This window comes from Paramormyrops kingsleyae, chromosome 21 (genome assembly GCF_048594095.1).
Source record: "Paramormyrops kingsleyae isolate MSU_618 chromosome 21, PKINGS_0.4, whole genome shotgun sequence".
Classification (NCBI taxonomy): domain Eukaryota; kingdom Metazoa; phylum Chordata; class Actinopteri; order Osteoglossiformes; family Mormyridae; genus Paramormyrops; species Paramormyrops kingsleyae.
The window spans coordinates 1-20349 of NC_132817.1; the positions used below are offsets into that span (position 1 = coordinate 1).

The window sequence follows — 20349 nt, forward strand, 5'->3', positions numbered from 1 at the left end:
GCGTCACGCAGGCCCGGCTAACGGCGACCGGCTTGGCGGCGGCCCCGTATCGACTCGGGTCTCTCTTCATCCCGTATAAATCTTTCGCCTTTTACTAAAGATTTCCGTGGAGAGGGATAGCGATGAGTTCATGGTATTTTTGGAGGCTCTGTCCAAGCAGAGCTGCACTGCTGCTGTCAAAGGAAGACTGGGCCCGGCTTAGCGGCTGGCGTTAGCTGCCCGGTGGCGCGGCTGTGGTCTCCCTGGATCACGCGTGGACTCGCCGGGCGACACCTGCCAGAGGGGCTGGTGAGGGCTGAGCCGCGCCAGCTCCGTCGGCATCCCGCATGCCGGCGCCCGGCGGGGCGCAATTTGTGGGTATCGCTTCTCGGCCTTTTGGCTAAGATCAAGTGTAGTATCTGTTCTTATCAGTTTAATATCTGATACGTCCCCCATGGAGGGGACCACATATTAAACGGATTTTTGGAACAGGGAGCCGGAAGTGGGGCTTGCCCCGTCCGCTCCACGCATCGACCCGGTATTGCAGTGCTTCCGGGAATGGTGCACCTCTACTGCCCCCTGTTGTCGAAAGGCAGAACTGACTGACTGAGTGAGTGAGTGAGTGAGTGAGTGAGTGAGTGAGTGACTAATAGACTGAGTGCTGTGAGGGGGGGGGCCCTGTGTGTGCGTGGCCCCCGTTTCCCGCCGTTTTTCTTTTTTTTTTTTTTTTTTTTTTTAAAGGAAGGTGACACACTGTTTGTGCGGTGGACAGCTGCGCTGAGGTAAGGCATGATGTCATCTTTGCCTTTTGAATTTTCCCTCATGTTTGTTAAAATGATTGCTGTCTTTTGAGAGGACAGGAGGACAGGGAGGAGTCCCAATATGCATTGGCAGAATGAAGAATTACAAATGAAAATAAACTATTATTTAAGAAATATTCCTTGGAACAACAAATTTTCATGGATTTTCATGCTGCCAGATTACTAATAAAGTCGGCTGCAGTCACAGAGCAGTTGTAAAGATTCTACAAAAGAAGAAAGCGAGTTTGGTGGCAGACACGCCTCGGTCTGGTCATCCACATGCATCAACATCATGCTAGGATCATGCACTTTGACGCATTCCATTGAGCAATCGCAAGTTGACCTCACCTCAGCTACTGCGTGAGTGGTCAGACAGCTGCCATGTCAGTGTCACCTCATCAACAGTTTTGTCTGCGGGGTTGCAAGGCACACAACAAACCACTGATGACTGATGTCCAAAGGTGCAACCGGGTTGACTGGACACGGAAGAACTCACGCTGGACATGTGAAAGGTCCATGTGAAAAGGTGCTTTCCGGCAATGAAAGCACTTTCTGCCTGTTTGGTAGCCAGGCAGACACCTGTGTGAGTAGGTTTCCTGGAGAGGAGTTCAAGCCTGAGTGCCTCAACCTCACTGTGAAGCATCCTTTGAAGGTCATGGTCTGGGGCTGCATGGCTGCCAGTGGCGTCGGACGTCTGCACATCGTTGACGGCATGGTCAGTGGGACCAAGTACATCACAGTACTGCAAAAGTGTATGGTGCCGTCAGTGCAGCAGCTGTTTACAAGCTGGTTCCTGTTCCAAGATGACAATGCACCGTGCCATTGCTCCAAACAGGTGATCAACTGGAAGTGTCAGAACAACATCAATCAATTGAGTGGCTTGCCCAATCTCCCGATCTGAATCCGATTGAGAACTTGTGGCACAAGGTGGCTTTGGAGATATCCAAGAGACATCCAAAATCAGAGCATGAGTTGACTGAGTCACTCATTGCAGCCTGGAACCATGTTATCACCCATGATCACCTCATCAAACTGGTTCACTCAAAGCCAACATGGTGCAGGCAGGTGATGGAGAACAAAGTGTGGCCCACCAGATACTGAGCCATCACTGAGACACAAAATGTCCTTTTTCAAGGCCACCTACTTGAACATGAAGAAAGCTTGACGCATGTCTGTTCTACTATATATGAAGTATACACATTTATTTTGCACCTTTGGCCAGAGAAGTACATTACGCATATTACTCAATAAGACAATTGACATGGGAGCTTTAACAAACAAACTCAGAAAAGTAAATCCAAGCTAGAATAAAAACTTGATTTTTATTACTGTGTCCCCTGTAACACTGTTTTCAAATAAATATATTGGCTCAACGAAGGAGTTAAAAGTAAAAGGTCAAAAGTTGGAAAAAATTCTAAATTAACAAGCGGTTGCAGACTTTTGCATACTACTGTAGTGTGGCTGCGTTTTTATAAAGAAGACTCCTCTTCACAAGCTGTGCAATACCGTTTAACATTTGTTATGTGTTTGAATTGGCTCTTGGTCATGCCAGTACAGACACGGTGTTGCCACCTCTGGCATCCATCACAGAGTATCTACAGTGGGATTAAAAACATACAGTATAGGACAAGTAGCCATATTTTCACATCTATCAAATGACTACAGTAATTTTCCTCACCCAGTCACCATCTTTATTTTGAAACTGTCCACACCATTGGCAGGCCTCCTCAAGAGATACTGTAAGGAAATAAGCATGAACTTATTGGTGAGCAGGCATTCATCATTATACTTATCACCCAGTTTGCCAATCATGTTCACACACCCTTCTGACTGACTTTGCCTGAGTCACTTGCCCTTTATTGTGCTGTTGTGGGTTTTTTTCACTGTAACACAATTCAGTCTTCAAATGACTTTTACACATACCGTATGATGTTATCTGTCATTGCAACCACACATCCATTCCTCTCACACTGTTTTTTGCATTATCGCAAATTAGTTCTACCCCTGACTTTTCCGGCTCAGATTCTGTGAAAACATAACTAAAAGGCCCTTCTGTCAAAAGGGGCTGACAGACATTCGCTATAGTCATGTTAATATTATATAATATAGTATAATATAATATAATATAATACAAAATTCGTTAAAAACTGTTACGTCTAAAACTGTAAGAGTAGGTGTACTTGTTTACAAAACAAAAAACAAAAGTTCTCTTACATAACCTTTGTAGTATTTGAAGGATTTTATACCCCATTTTAAGCACAACTGTACAATTGATTAACCCTGCCCATAACAGCCTTTTACCCCTAACTGTGCAGTATCTGTATAAACTGGACACATCTGGTTTGACCGCCCCAAAGAGCTTTGGTAAGTTAAAGTTTACCTTGCCTTATATTTCTGTTACAGTTTTTCTGAATTGCTAAAAGACTAAACCTCATTCTTGGAACAAAACTTCCAATTGCCAAAACTCATTTATTGAATCAATCACTCTTTTGGTGAAACTTTAAACACAATTTGCAGATTTGAGCAAAACTCTAAACACATTCCCATTCATCAAAACACATTTTGCACTGTGGTGAACTTTGATGCAAAATAGAAAACACAGGCTGCAGAAGTTCAGCACAGCCACCATACAGTAGTCATCACTTAAACACAATGACTCAAAACTGTTCACACGTTTCTAAACATGAGAATAAGCCAAAGAGTGACTAGAACATACAATATGTGCTAGATGAGAGTGCAAGTGCCACTGGTGAGTTGAATTCCGACGTCAATGTACAGATCGGTCACACAGAGGATTCTTCCCGCATCACCCAGCAAGGTGTCCCTATTGCTCACTACCGACATTTACCATACTTATGACCAGAGACCCACACAACAATTACGTTTCAAACTACATTTTCAGACAACTTCACATTATATGTGATTGTAGAGCTAAATTATTCCTTATTAGTTATGAAAGATTATTAAATTTCTTACTTACACGGTGACTATACCCTTATTAGACTGCATTTTCCACCATCGCTGATGTATTTACCCGGGACTAAGCTTCTAACTACAGCTCAAGAACTGTAGTTCGAACTACGCAATTTTGCAACAGTGTTGCTCCACTATGGTCTTGGGAAATGCATCCTAGAACGGAAAGGTTAAAGAGGAGCTTTTTCCCCCAGGTCATAATGCTCCTAAATCAGGACAATACTCAATGCCACTAGGTGCTGCTTCACACTGTCCAAATCATTGGCACATACCTCAGGCCTCTTGCACATTGCACTTATATACCTCTTACCTATCACTTATGTATAGATTATGTACAGCTGAACATTTCATATATTTTTTATCTTATTATTTTTCTTATTTTTTCTATATTTTGTTACTCTCTTATCATGCACAGATGCTCAGAGTGACCAGGGTTACATTCCACTACATGTTGTGTGTGTACAACTGTGTACATGACGAATAAACCTTTTGAATCTTCAATCTAAAACTTTTGTAAAGTACAAATTCCGACCTTCCTGGCAATATATCACATGTTCTGGGGCCTCATTTCTACATGCCACTTCTGTGGACTTATAGATTATGCAGGGCAGCTTCCCTATTGTTACAGTGTATAGGACAAAATGGATAATTACAAATGTTGCCCCAAACTCTTTTAAATGTTTTCGTGAAATACAAATTTAGCCTTTTCCACTACTATATGCCAAGCCTGAGGGACTTATTTCTACATGCTACTTCCATGTTTAAATGTAACAGATCTGCTTTGCAATTTTATTTTTCTTCCTTGTATTAATTAAGAACATAAGAACATAAGAACATAAGAACTATACAAACGAGAGGAGGCCATTCGGCCCATCGAGCTCGCTTGGGGAGAACTTAACTAATAGCTCAGAGTTGTTAAAATCTTATCTAGCTCTGATTTAAAGGAACCCAAGGATTCAGCTTGCACTACGTTATCAGGAAGACTATTCCATACTCTGACTACACGCTGTGTAAAGAAGTGCTTCCTTAAATCCAGTTTGAAATGTTCTCCCGCTAATTTCCACCTATGGCCACGAGTTCTTGTATTTGAACTAATGCTGAAGTAACTATTCGGTTGAACAGCATCCAAACCTGTTAGAATCTTATAGACCTGGATCATGTCCCCCCTCAGTCTCCTTTGCTTGAGGCTGAACAGATTTAGCTCAAATAACCTTTCCTCGTATGACATTCCTCTAAGACCAGGAATCATTCTTGTGGCCCTACGCTGCACCTTTTCTAAGGCCGCTATGTCCTTTTTAAGATATGGTGACCAAACCTGTACACAATATTCTAGGTGAGGTCTCACCAAGGAATTGTATAATCTTAGCATTACCTCCCTTGACTTAAACTCCACACACCTGGAGATGTACCCCAACATCCTATTGGCCTTTTTTATTGCTTCCCCACACTGGCGAGAATGAGACATGGAAGCATCAACATACACACCAAGGTCTTTCTCATAATCAGCTACCTTTATTTCAGTAGGTCCCATAAAATACCTGTACTTTATATTTCTGCTCCCTACATGGAGTACCTTACATTTGTCTATGTTAAATTTCATCTGCCAGGTGTCAGCCCAGTCACTAATTAAATTAAGATCCCGCTGTAGCTGCTGAGCCGCTAGTTCAGTATCTGCTACACCACCCACCTTGGTGTCATCTGCAAATTTCACCAGTTTACTGTATATATTGGTGTCTATATCATTTATGTAAATTAGGAACAAAAGTGGTCCTAAAATTGAACCCTGCGGTACCCCACTATGAACGCAGGCCCACTGTGACATCGAGCCTCTTATAACTACTCGCTGCTTCCTATCCGTTAACCAGTTATCAATCCAAGTCGCTACAGTTCCTAAAATACCTGTCGCTTTGAGTTTAAGTGAGAGCCTCTTGTGGGGAACAACATCAAAAGCCTTTTGGAAATCTAAATAGATGACATCATAGGCCTTCTTATCATCAACTTCCTGAGTAGCTTCCTCAAAAAACTCCAACAGATTTGTTAAACAGGATCTACCTCTCCTAAATCCATGCTAGCTATCCCTCAAAATGTTATTTGAGTCCAGGTAATCTACCATTTTCTCTTTGATTATAGCCTCCATAACTTTACCAGTTATACAAGTTAGACTGATTGGCCTATAGTTTGACAAATTACTTCTATCCCCTTTTTTGAAAATGGGCGTTATGTTGGCATGCTTCCAATCAGAAGGTACCACACCTTCAGATAAGGATTTTTGAAACAGTAATGTTAAGGGTCGGCAAATAATATCCCTCATCTCTTTTAACACTATAGGTAAGATGCCATCAGGGCCCTGTGATTTATTTATTTTGAGCTTAGCTAGGCTTTGCAAAACATCAGCTTCAGTTATATATATATTAGTTATAGACGATGTTGAATTAGTAATAAGAACTGGTAAGTTACTAGTGTCCTCGACAGTGAATACCCATGCAAAACTATCATTGAACTCATTTACTATGTCAATGTCGTTTTCAATTATAAGACCCTTACTATCCTGCAGATTAGTAATTTCAGCTTTTAGAGCTCTTTTAGAGTTAAAATACTGGAAGAAACTTTTAACGTCATCCTTAGCCTCCAATGCGATCTTCCTTTCGACATTCCTTTTAGCTCGTCTAATGTCATTTTTTAATTCAGCCTGTAGATTTAGATACTCTTGCTTTATTATGTCATCATCAGTTATTTTCCATCTCTGGAACAAAGCCCTTTTCCTCCTTACTTTATACTTTATGTCCCTATTAAACCACCTAGGTTGCAATTTCCTAGATTTATTCTTGCTAGAAACAGGTATGAAGTCCTCTTGTACTTGCAATAATGTGCTTTTAAAAAATTCCCATGCCTCTTCAACAGTTTTGTTATTTAACTCCATCCAGTTCACGGTTTCTAGTTTTAATCTCATACTATTGAAGTTAGCCTTCCTAACATTATATATTTTTGATTTGGACTTTGCTCTTATGACATATTCTGATATAATGACTTGTACAGTGTCAACCAATGTGACGTTTCTGTAATTGTGTAGATATTTCACATGAGTGTTTGCAAGGTGTACAGTAGCCTTACTTATACGAGAAAATGAAACCAGACAACACGAATATATAGTTTGATAGTGTTTCGATATGAGATCTACAAAAATACTTAAGAATACACTTTTTTGGTGAAAGAAACATTTTTATTTATTGATTTATTACAATTTATTTTACTCATCCAGAACAGGCACCCACAAACTGTGACGTTCATGGTACAGTAGCTGGACGTCCAAATGCAAATTATACGCGACTAGAGAACGCTCAACAAATGATATATAGAACATTTTCAAAGAAATTTTTTTCAAAAAAACCAACAATAAAATAATTGTTAAACATTAACAACAATAAGGATTTCGGACAATCGTATTGTACTCTGTAATATGGATGACAAAATTGCACTGGCTGAACGCGCAGCTGCTGCGCCTTGCTGAGCTCCTCGAACACCCCTATGTTTACATCCAGCGTATACTCCACCCCTGCAGCCGACGGCATATCACGCTCCACGTCACGTCAGCTGCAGACACATCTCGAACGCACCCCGTGATTAGGTAACGTCGTATGGGTTTCTTTCTATGCCACGTGATCTGTCTACGCGGCGTGCGTCTTTTGCGACACGTCTGTTTATAAACACGGAATCCGCTGTTTGTAAACGGTCCGCATTTTACCCTCACCCCTAACGTGACTTTAGCAAGCTTACCTTCGCGTGGATTTCAGGATGACTCGCTTGCAAGTGTCGCTTCAAGTTCGTTGTGTTTTTACCAGTGATGGTGACTCCACATAGCTTGCAAAGCGTCTTGTTTTCTGTAATATTAAACTTGAAATGTGTCCATATGTCTTCTCTTCGCTTGGCTTTCTGACATATTGTCGTGTTGATTTCATGAAAAACAGCCTGTTTCAAACCAGGTGTATACGATGATCGCCTACAATTATGTGCATCTGAGTGTATTACCGCTCTCGGGAGTTTGTTCTGATTGGATGTCTATTCAAGTCGTCTCGCTTCAACAAACTAGAGTAGTTGTGATTGGATCTCGTCTTTGGCAAATATTTAAGTCTCGTTTTTATTCGTTGACAATAATGTCAATAATTTCGTCATAGTTCTAGTCTTTGAGCATATTTTTTTATTTAGTTATCGTCTCGTTTTCGTCAGAGAAAAAAGGTCGTTAACTAAAACTATGACGAAAATATTTCGTCAACAAAATTAACACTGACGCCAAGCGGCAGGCAGGACAGGAAGCGGACCACACCGTGGACCCTGCAGAACAAAAGCACAGGGCAGTACCAGTGCCATGAGGAGACCGCAGGTGGTTCCTTTCGGGAACCAATGGATGGGGTACCCCGAAAGACCCCCTTGGACCAAGCCGCGATCAGGCGGTATGTCTGGGTAGCATACCCCCGTTCTTTCGATAGCCTCCTCGGCTGGGGAAACTCTGGTCACTGGGCTGACACCACAGAATGGGACTCAGGGCAAGAACTGGAGGGTCCCACTCCATGTCCTCCGGGGAAATATCCTCCAGACTGGCTGTGCCTTAATCCATACTAAATGTAATTAGACATAATGAAACTTAAAAGAATAAAATGGTAATGAGAGGAAAATTTAATGTGTAAGTTTCAAAAGACAGGCTCTTTTATCCAGATGTTTGCAGGTGCTGTGACTCTGTGATGAATGGTGACGTATGAGATCCTGAGAATGGGCTACGCCTCCAAGGGTGAGTGGCGGGTGGCATTTCCCCGGATTTACAGGCTGGAGATGTCTGAGGAGCTCTCCTGGAGTGAAGACAGAAAGAGAAGAAGGGAACAAGCAGAGGGTGTGGGGAGAAAAAGACTGCAGATCCAGTTACAGGTGAATTGTACAAATGCCCTTGAAGTCTTGCTCCATGAGGGATCCTGTTTTTAATTAAAAAAAAAAAAAAAAAACAATAAATTATTTTAAAATATATCTTAAGGCTTATCATTTACATCTGTCTAGGAGTTAAAACACGTAAAATCAATTACCTTACCTGGTGATTTTGGAACTTCCGTCTCCAAAGCAAAATAATATAGATAACAACTAAATGCATCGTTTTATTTGGGGAAAAACGGATAAATTAAATAAAAGGTTAACTTTGGAATCTAAAACAAAAACAGCAATTTCACATCAGGAATAAATATCATTTCAAGGGTCTTCAATACATTTTTCCTGTGTCTGCTCCCTTTACATGTAGATAGTGATATAAACATGTACCTTTAAAATATATTATGTGCAGTTTATAAGCTTAATTATTTCATTTGTAACAAACCAGCACAATACACAAGTGCACTAAAGCCCAACACATGGTTCAGAAGCCTCCTACCCCACCTTACACCAGCCACATGGACACCATCTGTCCAACTGGGCATCCTCAGTGTCTTGTGCCTCCTGAAATGCCACATCAGTTTCTTCTTCTTCCTCACATCCTTCTTCCTGAATGGTTTCCAGCCGCCATGATCTGCCTCCTTGTGACAAAGTATATCCCAAAGCATTCCCTCTGCTTTTCTCTCCTTCTCCCTTAACCTCCTCTACATTCACTCCCACCTCACATCCATTCTCCTCACCCTATTTACCATATTCATTACATCCATACCAGCCTCTGCCCCCTCCATCTCACCATCGGAGGCATTCCCCTCAAATTGACCCCTTTCTGATACCTCCACATTTTCCCAAGTAGCTCTTTTCAGGGCTACTGACAGTTTGGCTGCCATTAAAAAGGCCCATTAGTGATATGAAACCGTGTGACGCTACCTTTATGTCAGGATATCTCAGCAACAACTTAAAAACCAAAGACCAATTTTTCTGGAGATGTTCATTATATTATGAGCTAGCTTTATTTAAAAAATGATCAATTTTGAAATATTCTTATTGAATTTTATTCATACTGGGAAGGCATATGATTTGTTCAAACTATAGAGCTGGACAATAGCTTCAAAACAATGAGAACCATTTCTGTGCAGCTTACATTAAGGTAAATATAGCCAGTCAAAGTCATAGTCCCCCCCCCCCCCTCCCCCTCCAAAAAAAAAGTTAAAACTTTGTTCGCTTAAATCTCCCTCAATATTGATCCAAGACCCACCCAATTTCAGTTTCATGAGTTACTCGTGACCAAATCAGCATGTCAAGTTTCATTAAAATCCGTGACGATGAGGTCCGAAAGTGTGATGATTTGACATGGAATGACCCAATACACCATATGCACAATAAACAATATATCGCACCAAATTACAACTAGCATCAAATAGGAAACAGCGCTCCACAACATGCGAAAACCCAGATGAATGCTACCAAGAACTGTGTTAACGCTGATGAAACTAAGTATTTTATTTGCTCCAGTCTCCTTGAAAATTAAGTCAGAATATGGCGTCCTTCATGGTTAAACACTTAGTTGCTTTCTGACAGACTTTGATTTAATTTCACAACAAATTGACAACTTTCTTTCTTTAAATAAATCTCCAGACGTATCTGTTTCCATAATGCTGGAAACCTTGCAGGACGATATTAGAGGGCAGATTATCTTATATGTAAGCAATGATAGAGAGCTGTGGAAGGAGAAGATGGCATATTTAACACAGCGTGAAGCAGATCTTGACAATCGATATGTTTCTCCCCATCTTCCGATGTTAACAAGGAGCACCTAACCATACTGTCACGTTCAGGCCAAGGAGGTGAGCAGGGAAGCAGGCGATCGGAGCCAGGACGTCAGGTAAACTGGTTTTAATCCACAATAGACGGACAACGACGGACCATACAATGACAGATCTGGGGTACACTGACTTAGACACGGACTAAATACAAGACACAGGCTAAGGCCGCCTCGGCCACCTCGGGCATTGCCGTAGGCAGAGCGGTGGCAGCTGCAGGGACTGCAGGCGGGACAGGCGGGTCAGGCGGGACAGGCGGGTCAGGCGGCGCCGCGGGCAGAGCGGCGGCATCAGCAGCAGGCGGCGCCGCGGGCAGCTCGGCGGCATCAGCAGCAGGCGGCGCCGCGGGCAGCTCGGCGGCAGCTTCAGTAGGCAGCGCAGCCGCGCGCAGATCGGCGGCGGCAGCAGCAGCTGGCATGGCCGGCAGGTCCGGATCGGACAGGTCCGGAGCAGGCAGGAGGGGTGCTGAGCGCGTATGCGCCGTCCCTTTAAGGGATCTAGGGACCCGAGGGATAGCGTCCCTAACGGCGCGTATTCCACCTTGTCCCAGGCGCGCCGGCCGGTAGTTATAAGCCTCCATCGGAGGTGGCTTCTCTGGCTGGGAGCTGGCCAGGCGGGTAGTGGTGGTGTCGTTCCAGGCGGGGAGCAGAGAGCAGGCTCCTAGGTAGAGCGTTGGAGCTGCTTCCGTCAGCTCTCTGCTCCGCCTCTCTCGGCTGCTCCTCGTTCCTTTGCCAGGAGGTCCACGCCCTGCTGGGCTAGCTGCAGGGCCGCGGGGTCCTCCTGGACCTCGGGCTGGGATCGCCAGTACACAAAGTCTTGCAGGAGACCGAGCCGGTGGTGCTCGGTCTCCCGCGTTGTGTTGTTGCGGAGATCTGTCATTCTGTCACGTTCAGGCCAAGGAGGTGAGCAGGGAAGCAGGCGATCGGAGCCAGGTAAACTGGTTTTAATCCACAATAGACGGACAACGACGGACCATACAATGACAGATCTGGGGTACACTGACTTAGACACGGACTAAATACAAGACACAGGCTAAGGGTAACGAATCACAGGTAAGAACAATCAGGGAATCACACGAGGTAACGAGGTGGGCGTGGCACACATCGGGAGCGGACGGAGCGGGGCGTGACACATACAAGCCGAGTATGAATTTCTAGTGTCTCAATACACTGCTGAACTACTGATGCAAACAAGGTCTCATTATTACAAGCAGATCCTCTAGAAATTAATAATGCGTTCAAGCATTTTTACATCTCTCTTTACCCCTCTCACTTGCGGTCTAGACTTCAGTAGTTTCTTTAGGGGTTTAGCCATTCCTTCACAGGAATGCGTGGCTGTGAATGATTTAGATGTCACTATCACTATCACTGTAACTGAACTGACCACCATGGCGGCAGCTTCGGTTAGTGTCCCGGACCCGATGGCTTTCCTTCAGAGTTCTATAAAAAGTATTGGCCCCTGTTGTCCTCTCTCCTATTGGACATGTTCAATAACCTGAAACTCTTGCCCAAGCTAATATTTCTCTTATGCTAAAAAAGGGGAAAGATCCTCATTCTTACACCTCCTTTCACCCTAAAGGCTTATTGAATATGGACTAAGATCCTGCACTAGCCCTTCATCTGGAGTCAGTTCTTCCAACTATTGTTTCTCATGACTAGACTGGTTTTATCCATAATAGACACTCCTTTTCCAATCTTTAGCAAGTTTTTAATATAACTTGTCCACAGTAGATACCCCAGAGGTTCTGCTGTCCCTTGATGCTGAGAAAGCATTTAATACGGTGGAGTGGGATTGCATGATCTATTCTTTACAAAAATGTAGATTTGGTAAAAACTTTATACCCTGGATTAAACTATACTCTATTACTCTATTGACAAATAATAAGACAAATAATATTCAATCTGATTTTTTTTTATCTTTCCTGCTCAACTCGAAGAGGTTGTCTCTTAAGGCCTTTATTGTTTGTACTGAGTGTTTTACTGTAAGAGAAACCAAGGAGCCATGTTTTACTGTAATGTATAAATACATGATAAATAAATGAATCACAAATGCAACAGTGTAATTCAGTGGACTTTTTTTTTGTCCACAGAGTGCAATATCTACTGTATTACCCACCCCCCCACCCAAAAAAAAAATAAAAATACGGTCAATTACACCAACAAAAAATACAAGTCCTGTCTATCAATGGCTCAGAACGTAGAACTGCTGGACTGATCTAATCTATTCTGTCCTCAGCATTTGGCTATAGATTTTCGTCAACATCACATCAGATGTTGTCCTCTGCATAGTTTAGCTCACATGGTCCAATGGTATGGTGCATGTGTTAAGTGTTGTGAAAAAGTGGACATGGTATTGAGACATGTATTATAATGACTGAAAAAAACTGTAATACTTCATTAAGTTTGGTCACTTTAAGTAACAAATACAATAGCTGCTTGAGATAAAACAGGTGTCACGATTCATTAATGATGAGTTAACATGAGTTTAGTATGTAACTAAGACTTAGTATGTGTTAATTAATGCATAAGTAATAGCATAATACTATATTATGTGTGTCCTGTCAAGTAAAGTGTTACTAAATATCCGTTATACTTTATCTTCTCTTGTCTTATTTTTTCTCTCTGAGATTCACTGAGTGTAGGTTCAGACCTGCATCACCACCTCCCACTGCCTCCAGTCCAAACAGCAGATTATGATAAAGGTTACCTTAGGGTGGGGCTGAGTCTGCTCTGCTTTTAATTCACTCACTTATTTAGCATTTTTAAGGGGACTTGTCTAGGACAGTATGAAGGAAATGGATGAAGAGGCTTGCCTCAGTTTTGCTGTTCAGGTGTAGGATCACACATGCACATATCACAGGGCCTAAATTCCAGGTGGCCTGAGACAAGGCCGAGCCTGGTACGAGAGGCACCAAAGGGGGGTTACACACACAAACACACACACACAGATAACCAGGGAGGCTAGCACTCCAACTTTTATTGCCCAAAGATTTAGGGACCTACAGACAAGCAGAGTGGCACCCAACCCCCTCCACATACACTCTGACTTACATCTCACTCACCCAACAGACGAACACCCTAAAGGAAATTTCATTTAAGTTTGGCTTTTGTATACCCTGTATATTGATTTACTCACGACTACTAGTCTCAATATACAGATACGTTATGTTTGTATGTGTGCTAACTTTTAGAGAGTCTTCTGTGTTAGAAACCCCCCCTTCTCTTCCAACATTCCTTTGTGGTCCTTATCTGATCTTGGTGGACAGTCACCAAGTTTCTTTGTTTCTACCATGCTATGTTAAAAGAACTGAATTAAGGTGTATCTTATTCATTCTGGAGAAGATGAATTGGCACAAGCCACACCAAACAAAATATGTTGTTTCCAGATGTGCAACTTATATTGATATTACCACAAACTAACGGCCACGCCTAGCTATGGATAAGATGTGCTGTTTGTAATAGGAATATTCGATGTAATATCCGCACAAAGTGTAACATCTGTTGAGGTGCAACCCAAAACCCCTGTATCCTATACTGATATGAATCAGTCACATAGATACAATAATTAATTGTTTAATCAATTAATGCAGATGGTATGAGGTATGTACCTGTGAAGCTGGTATGGCATGTTTGGTATCAAACTGATTGTTAATCACCCCTGATTCCAAATCTGGTCAGTGATTACCATAAAAGTGGATGTATCAAAAGTTATAACAGCTTAATGAAAATCATCAGTAAAGGTAGAATCTGGCGGGCCATAAATCCCAAAAGGACTGATACAGACCCCCTTCCGAAAGCCCGCCAAATGGATGGCCAGCCATTGGGCCAGGAGTCGAATTCCTGGTCATCCCTATTCATGGACTTTACAGCATAAAAATCCTGGCACCTCAGAACAAAGGCGAGCAGAACAACCGCCAACCAGAGCAGAACAACCGCCAACCAGCACAGAACAACCGCCAGCCGGCGCAGAGAATAACCGCCAGCCCGAAGGAGAACATCAGCCCGGGAGGAGAGAAGCCCACAAGAAGCCCTCCGGTGAAGGCCCAGCTGAACAGAGAACAGCACCCAAGACAAAGCTTCACCAGGAGAGAGAATCTAAAGGGACTCCACTCCACTGCTCCAAACGCCGCGCCTTCCTGAGTGCCATCAGCTCAGCAGCTCTGCCATCAACTGCCAAGACCCCCCCCCCCTCACTCTTCAACCAAGTAAACCAACTTCCTTTCATTCTAACAACTTAAGCTGTTCTGTTAACCTGCTATAAGACTTTAGGGTCGTGTTTCCACAAACTGTGCTTGCTTTGTAGAACAGTATTTCCCATTTCAGGTTACTCATTTAAATCCGGTCATTGCATTTTCATAATTACATTGTTTGTTTTATTCCGTTATTTCGTGTTTGTTGTTTGTGTTAGGTGTAATGTCTGTCTTATGTCAGTTGTAGTGTTAGCTAGGAATAAATGCATGTCTTTTACACAACTTTAGCCTCCGTCATTGTGTGTCTCATAATAAGTTCCTGCCATTGTGCGATCTTACTACACGCTCTGAACCTCAAACTCGCCTGAAACATTCGCGAGACTCTCTCTCATTGGCCGTGAGGGGAGCTTCGCTACCAATCGTGTACATTACCTGGTGATGCAGCTCGCTGGACGAGCCTTCTAACCCAGGTTACTAAGCGATACTGGTAATTAGTGAATCCCATTTAAGTCTCACATTAACAGACTCACAGGGATACCACAATTGAGTTTGGAGGAGCCGACCATTTGGCATAACAATTGGTTAATAATCAGCATTAAATAATAATTAATTAAACTTTAATTAATTCAAACATATTGGTGGAGAATATAAAATTTTATTTGAGCTAATAATTCCTACACAGGTATCTATGATGGAGATGTGGTCAGACTCAGTTTACCATGCATGTGATTCTGTCTTTCCATATTCCAACAACTGCACGGCTCAAATGGACTGAAGAAATGCAGCCGGAAAACCTTTATGAGTCTCCGGATTCCGTGTCACCTGGAACCTACGTTGCCATGCACAGCCCTGTGAACTGGTCACATGGTACAGAGTACCTAATTAATACCTAATTAAGGCAGTAACATTATTAGACCTGAGTCTTACCCTATGTAGCAGCTCGCTGATGTTTGTTCAGTCCTCATTATGAAGCAGGAAGTTTGGATGTTCAGCCTTGAAGATTCTCTATACATATTTAACATTTCATATTAATTGACTTTAAAATTGGAATCCCTTGTACATGCCCTAAAGTTAAATTAATTACTTAATACTAATAGTGCCAATGCATACATTTCCTTCTTCTAATCAGGCATCTCATTCTTCTTAGGTTCCAAGAGGACTGCTGAGAAAGAATCTTTGTACAAGAAAACATCACTTGTTTTCTTCTCTTTGTGGACCATCTGCCTGATTGCTTGTATCACTGGACTAATTTTTTATCTTTGTAAGTTCTTGTTCGAGTAGAACCTCACAGAGCTGATGAAAATCTGCATTTACGCTGTATTTTTGCCATAATTCTGTTACATAAGATAAAATTTCAAAGGCAGGTGTTTGTTATTGCTGGGGAAGAGTAAATCCCTCCACTGCATGTTGAACATCAGTGTTCAGTTTTTGCTCCTTTTTTTGTGCCTCAGCATTGAAAAATGCTTTTGGGAGTGGAGTAAGTAGTCTCTGATACTCCCGTGACTGTAAATCTAGAACCATTATCAGTTCTGGAACTGTGACCATTGGAGTGGAAATGTGACAGGGACCATTACTGTGGGGCTGCAACTGCATCTGTGACTGGGATTATGGCTGGGACAGGAACTGTGATTGTGGAACTGTGACCTTGGCCATAAGAGTATAACTAGGACTGGGACTATAAGCAAAGTGCTTTCCTCCTTCATTCTTCATCCAGATCACATCATTCATTTTCCCCACTTAACTGTACCATTTTTCAGCTCAACAGAAAAGTGAAGATGAGGTGAAACTGGGGCTGAACACAAAGATATCTGGTAAGAAGAAATTAGTGATCATTGTTGACACACCAGAGCACAACAACAAAACATGTCTTCTGCATTTAACCCATATGTGACATAGCAGGTTGGGCCCTTGAGCAAGGCCCTTAATCCCCAGCTGTTTCAGGAGCTGTCTGACCTTGATTTGTTATGAGTTCATTGCTTTGGAAAAAAGCATCAATAAGTAAATTTAATGTTTGCATTTTTGTGACAGACTGTCACTGATGTTGTTTTGAAGTATTAGCACACGGAACACAGACAGAATGAACTTAATTAGTAGTGATGCTGAAAATGACGGCTCGTAAACCAGCTTGTGATATTTCTGAGCCCACTAGACAGTGGTCTTGGTTTGCTTTGGGACATGCTTTGAACAGAGAGCTCCATCTAGTGGGGTCAGAAAATACAGCAAATGTTTCATGAAGTATCATTTTGGCCATCAATGATAATTAGGTATTGTGAAAAAAGTGGTAAAAACAGAATTGGGTGCAAAATCCAAGAGATTATGAGTAAGAACTGATTGATTAAAGCCAAGAGTAGCTAGAAGTAGGTATTGTGGTATTGGGTGTAGAATTGTACCCCAAAGTGAAAGTTTCACATAGGTTTATAGCAAGAGCGTAACTTTGGCTGGAACATTTGGGGGGTTGAGGTCTCCACTCATTATGGGGGAAACATGATTATTGGGAGGGTTGTATTACAGTAGCTGGTTTTGATTTATTGGGGGGGCTACAACCCCCCCATCCCCCCCGTAATTTACGCCCATGGTTTATAGTGTAACATACCTATCCAGTCATATGGGTGAATCAGTGTGGTGTTACATTGTAAGCAGGGTTGTCTGTATTATTATGATGGTAATGATGAGCTAAAAGTTTCTATTTCTGTGAAATCTGTACATTAACTCTTTGCTTTCTTTTCAGATAAGATGTCAGAAATATCAAGTGAGTGGTTTTTATTTATGTATTGTTTGCTTGGGAAATACCACTCAGTTTTGTGCTTTATATGAAATTCATTTAGAATTGAACATTTAGAGTTTAGAAATAAAAATACTTTGTTTTCTTGTAGTGAGGACAGGCATCATCATTAAACCAGGTAACTTCATATATTTTAAGTAAGTATTATCCATTGGTTATTTAGATTTTGCACTATATCTTGAACATAATCAGCCATGCTATCATTTTTAGTGTGGAGCTGGATTCGCCAAACAGCAGGTAGAGTTTGTTTTGATGTATTTCTGTGGTCCTGGATATTTTGTGTTCAGAAAATAGGTATCAGTTTAATGCTGAGTTATATTTTCCATATATGAAATAAATACAGTATGTATAAAAGGTTTTTTTTAGCAAGAAGCCAAATTATGATCTTCTTACCTCCACAGTTGATGTGAATCTTGATCCCAGTACAGCTCATCCTAAACTCATCATCTCTGGGGACCAGAAATCAGTGAGACTTGGGGAGAATCGACAGGCATTTCCTGAGAACTCATTGAGGTTTGACCATGTCGTCAATGTCCTTGGAAAGGAGAGCTTCTCTTCCAGCAGGCATTACTGGGAGGTTGAAGTAAAACATAAGACCGACTGGACTCTAGGGGTGGCAAAGGGGACAGTCTCAAGAAAGGGAACTTTACTTATTCGACCTGACACTGGATTCTGGACCATAATTCTGAAAGATGGGATGTACAAGGCTAACAGTGAGTCCCCTGTCCTTCTTTCCTTGAGGGAGACGCCCCAGAAGGTGGGGTGTATGTGGATTATGGGAGGGGTCAGGTCTCCCTTTACAGCGTGGACAGCAGGACTCACGTCTTCTCTTTCTCTGGATATAATTTCACCGAAGAGCTACATCCTCTCCTGTGACCGGGCCTCAATGATGACGGCAAAAATGCATCACCACTGATCATCACTCCCATCGATGTTCACCAAAAATAAGTCGGTGATGTGCACTTTAGATTATAATCACACAGAAGCGTGTATTTCGAGGTGAGGAGACTTTGACATTTTAGAAAAAAAGAAGAGGCATAAGGTTGTATCTGAGTCTTTGAAAAGCAAACAGACACCTGGATATGACTTGTGTACATGACCCTCTGTTGTTCAGATGCTTTCTGTGATCATGGTCAGCCTCCCCTCTCTGTGACATATCTTGATACGTATTGATGTATTTTGTAACATATTTTGATTACTGTTAATTTGCTTTTTCATTACTTTTCTAACAGAAGAAACACCTTACGATTCAGGCTGAGTATACAGCTCAAGTCTGTGATTAGAAGGAGCTTGTGAAAGTGATTTACAGATTTTTTTTTTCTTATTCTTTTTCAATTTTTTATGTATATACCTTATATAAAGTGAGATGACTTTAGATCAATGTGATATGTCGTTATTGTCTCGACTACAAAAGCAGTCCTCTGAAAAGCATCATTTTGAAATAGCTACATTATGCCAAAATACGGGCGGACAAGTGCAAATTTCATCAGCAGTGGTTCTGAAGACCTAAAACTCTTAAAAACAAGTAGATAAGTATGGCCCACTAGCTGACCAGGTCCTTCTTGTGAAACAGGATTGTATTAACGGAGGGAGAAAATGGCAGACTTTTCATCCTCTTTGCATATTGTCCAATAATGAGTTATTCTTTCAAGCAAAAACACAATATTACAATTCAATACCAAACTGACCTATGAGGCTTTATGAAATTCTTCCCACTGCCTCCAGTGGCAGATTGAGAACATGTCATAGTCGGTCCTCATCCATCCCTGTCCCTTATGTTTAGTCCCCAATTGGCCAGCAGGTGTTGCTGGCCATCCTGTTCCCTATGGAAAGGAATCTCCTCGCCAGCACCTCTCTTGTGTGGAGTTCCTCAAGGTTCTATTTTAGCACGCACCCATTTCTCTCTGTACATAGCTGTCAGCCAGGCTTCCATTGCACGCCTACTGCTGGTCCAAAATGCAGCAGCTCGACCACTAACAGGATCATGTAAGTGTGATCGTATTTCTCCTATACCTGCCTCTCTGCACTGGCTTCCAATGCGCTATAGGATAGAGTTCAAGATATTAAGATCTGCTTGATATTTCCTTGTGTTTCGGAAATCCAGGCTAAAGCATAGTGGAAATCAGGTGTTTATAGCTCCAAAGCTGTGGAATGAGCTCACTGTACTAAAATGGCCCCCACAGTCACCAGATCTCAACCCAATAGAGCATCTTTGGGATGTGGTGGAACGGGAGCTTCGTGCCCTGGATGTGCATCCCACAAATCTCCATCAGCTGCAAGATGCTATCCTATCAATATGGGCCAACATTTCTAAAGAATGCTTTCAGCACCTTGTTGAATCAATGCCACGTAGAATTAAGGCAGTTCTGAAGGTGAAAGGGGGACAAACACCGTATTAGTATGGTGTTCCTAATAATCCTTTAGGTGAGTGTAGAGTAGGTGATATCTATCACAACAAGTAAAACTTAGAACTGCTGCATGGGAAAGTCATATTTTATTATTGTGAAATTTTCAAAATTTTTTAGATTTACAGATTTAAAATAAAATGTGTTCTCTATTATAGATTCCAACACAACTGTAATAATAATAATGCATCATTTTTCGTAACAAGTGTTACTTAAGAACTTAAAAAAGAAAAATTCCAGTGTTCCATTTCAAAATAAAACAGCTATAGTTAGACTACAGGTATTTTATAAGTGTTGGCTTGTAACTTACTTTAAAGTGATGTAGTAAATCCTTAGCTGTTCTAGCTGTTCCATGACCCATGAATTGGGATCCCAGGTATCTGGACTGGACTCGATCCTCTTTCCAGTAACGAACATGTAGGTCCAGTTGCTTGGTTTTAGTCGTTTGGCTGAGGGTTTTGTCAAACATCAAAGTAAAACTGCCACTGTTGAC

The 20349-nt window shown here is 41.9% G+C and overlaps 1 protein-coding gene and 2 non-coding genes across 3 annotated transcripts; all 3 read left to right on the forward strand.

Annotated features, from left to right (window-relative positions):
* The first annotated feature begins 50 nt into the window (after positions 1–50).
* LOC140581549 (U5 spliceosomal RNA) lies at positions 51–164 on the forward strand. Its single transcript, XR_011984651.1, has one exon. It is a non-coding gene; the product is annotated as a U5 spliceosomal RNA (small nuclear RNA).
* Positions 165–359: 195 nt separating this feature from the next.
* LOC140581552 (U2 spliceosomal RNA) lies at positions 360–551 on the forward strand. Its single transcript, XR_011984654.1, has one exon. It is a non-coding gene; the product is annotated as a U2 spliceosomal RNA (small nuclear RNA).
* Positions 552–15405: 14854 nt separating this feature from the next.
* LOC140581498 (butyrophilin subfamily 2 member A1-like) lies at positions 15406–18826 on the forward strand. The gene is made up of 6 exons (XM_072704341.1): positions 15406–15536; positions 15817–15930; positions 16427–16480; positions 17398–17418; positions 17543–17569; positions 17853–18826. Exons 1-6 carry the CDS (start codon positions 15449–15451, stop codon positions 18365–18367), a joined length of 819 nt encoding a protein of 272 aa, XP_072560442.1. The 5' UTR covers positions 15406–15448; the 3' UTR covers positions 18368–18826.
* The last annotated feature ends 1523 nt before the right edge of the window (positions 18827–20349 follow it).

Excerpts from the sequence above, each read along its gene's own strand:
- LOC140581498 (XM_072704341.1), top strand. The coding sequence starts at position 15,449 with ATGCAGCCGGAAAACCTTTATGAGTCTCCGGATTCCGTGTCACCTGGA. Across the intron at positions 15,931-16,426 it reads TGGACTAATTTTTTATCTTT|CTCAACAGAAAAGTGAAGAT; the intron begins GTAAGTTCTTGT and ends ACCATTTTTCAG. Across the intron at positions 16,481-17,397 it reads GCTGAACACAAAGATATCTG|ATAAGATGTCAGAAATATCA; the intron begins GTAAGAAGAAAT and ends CTTTCTTTTCAG.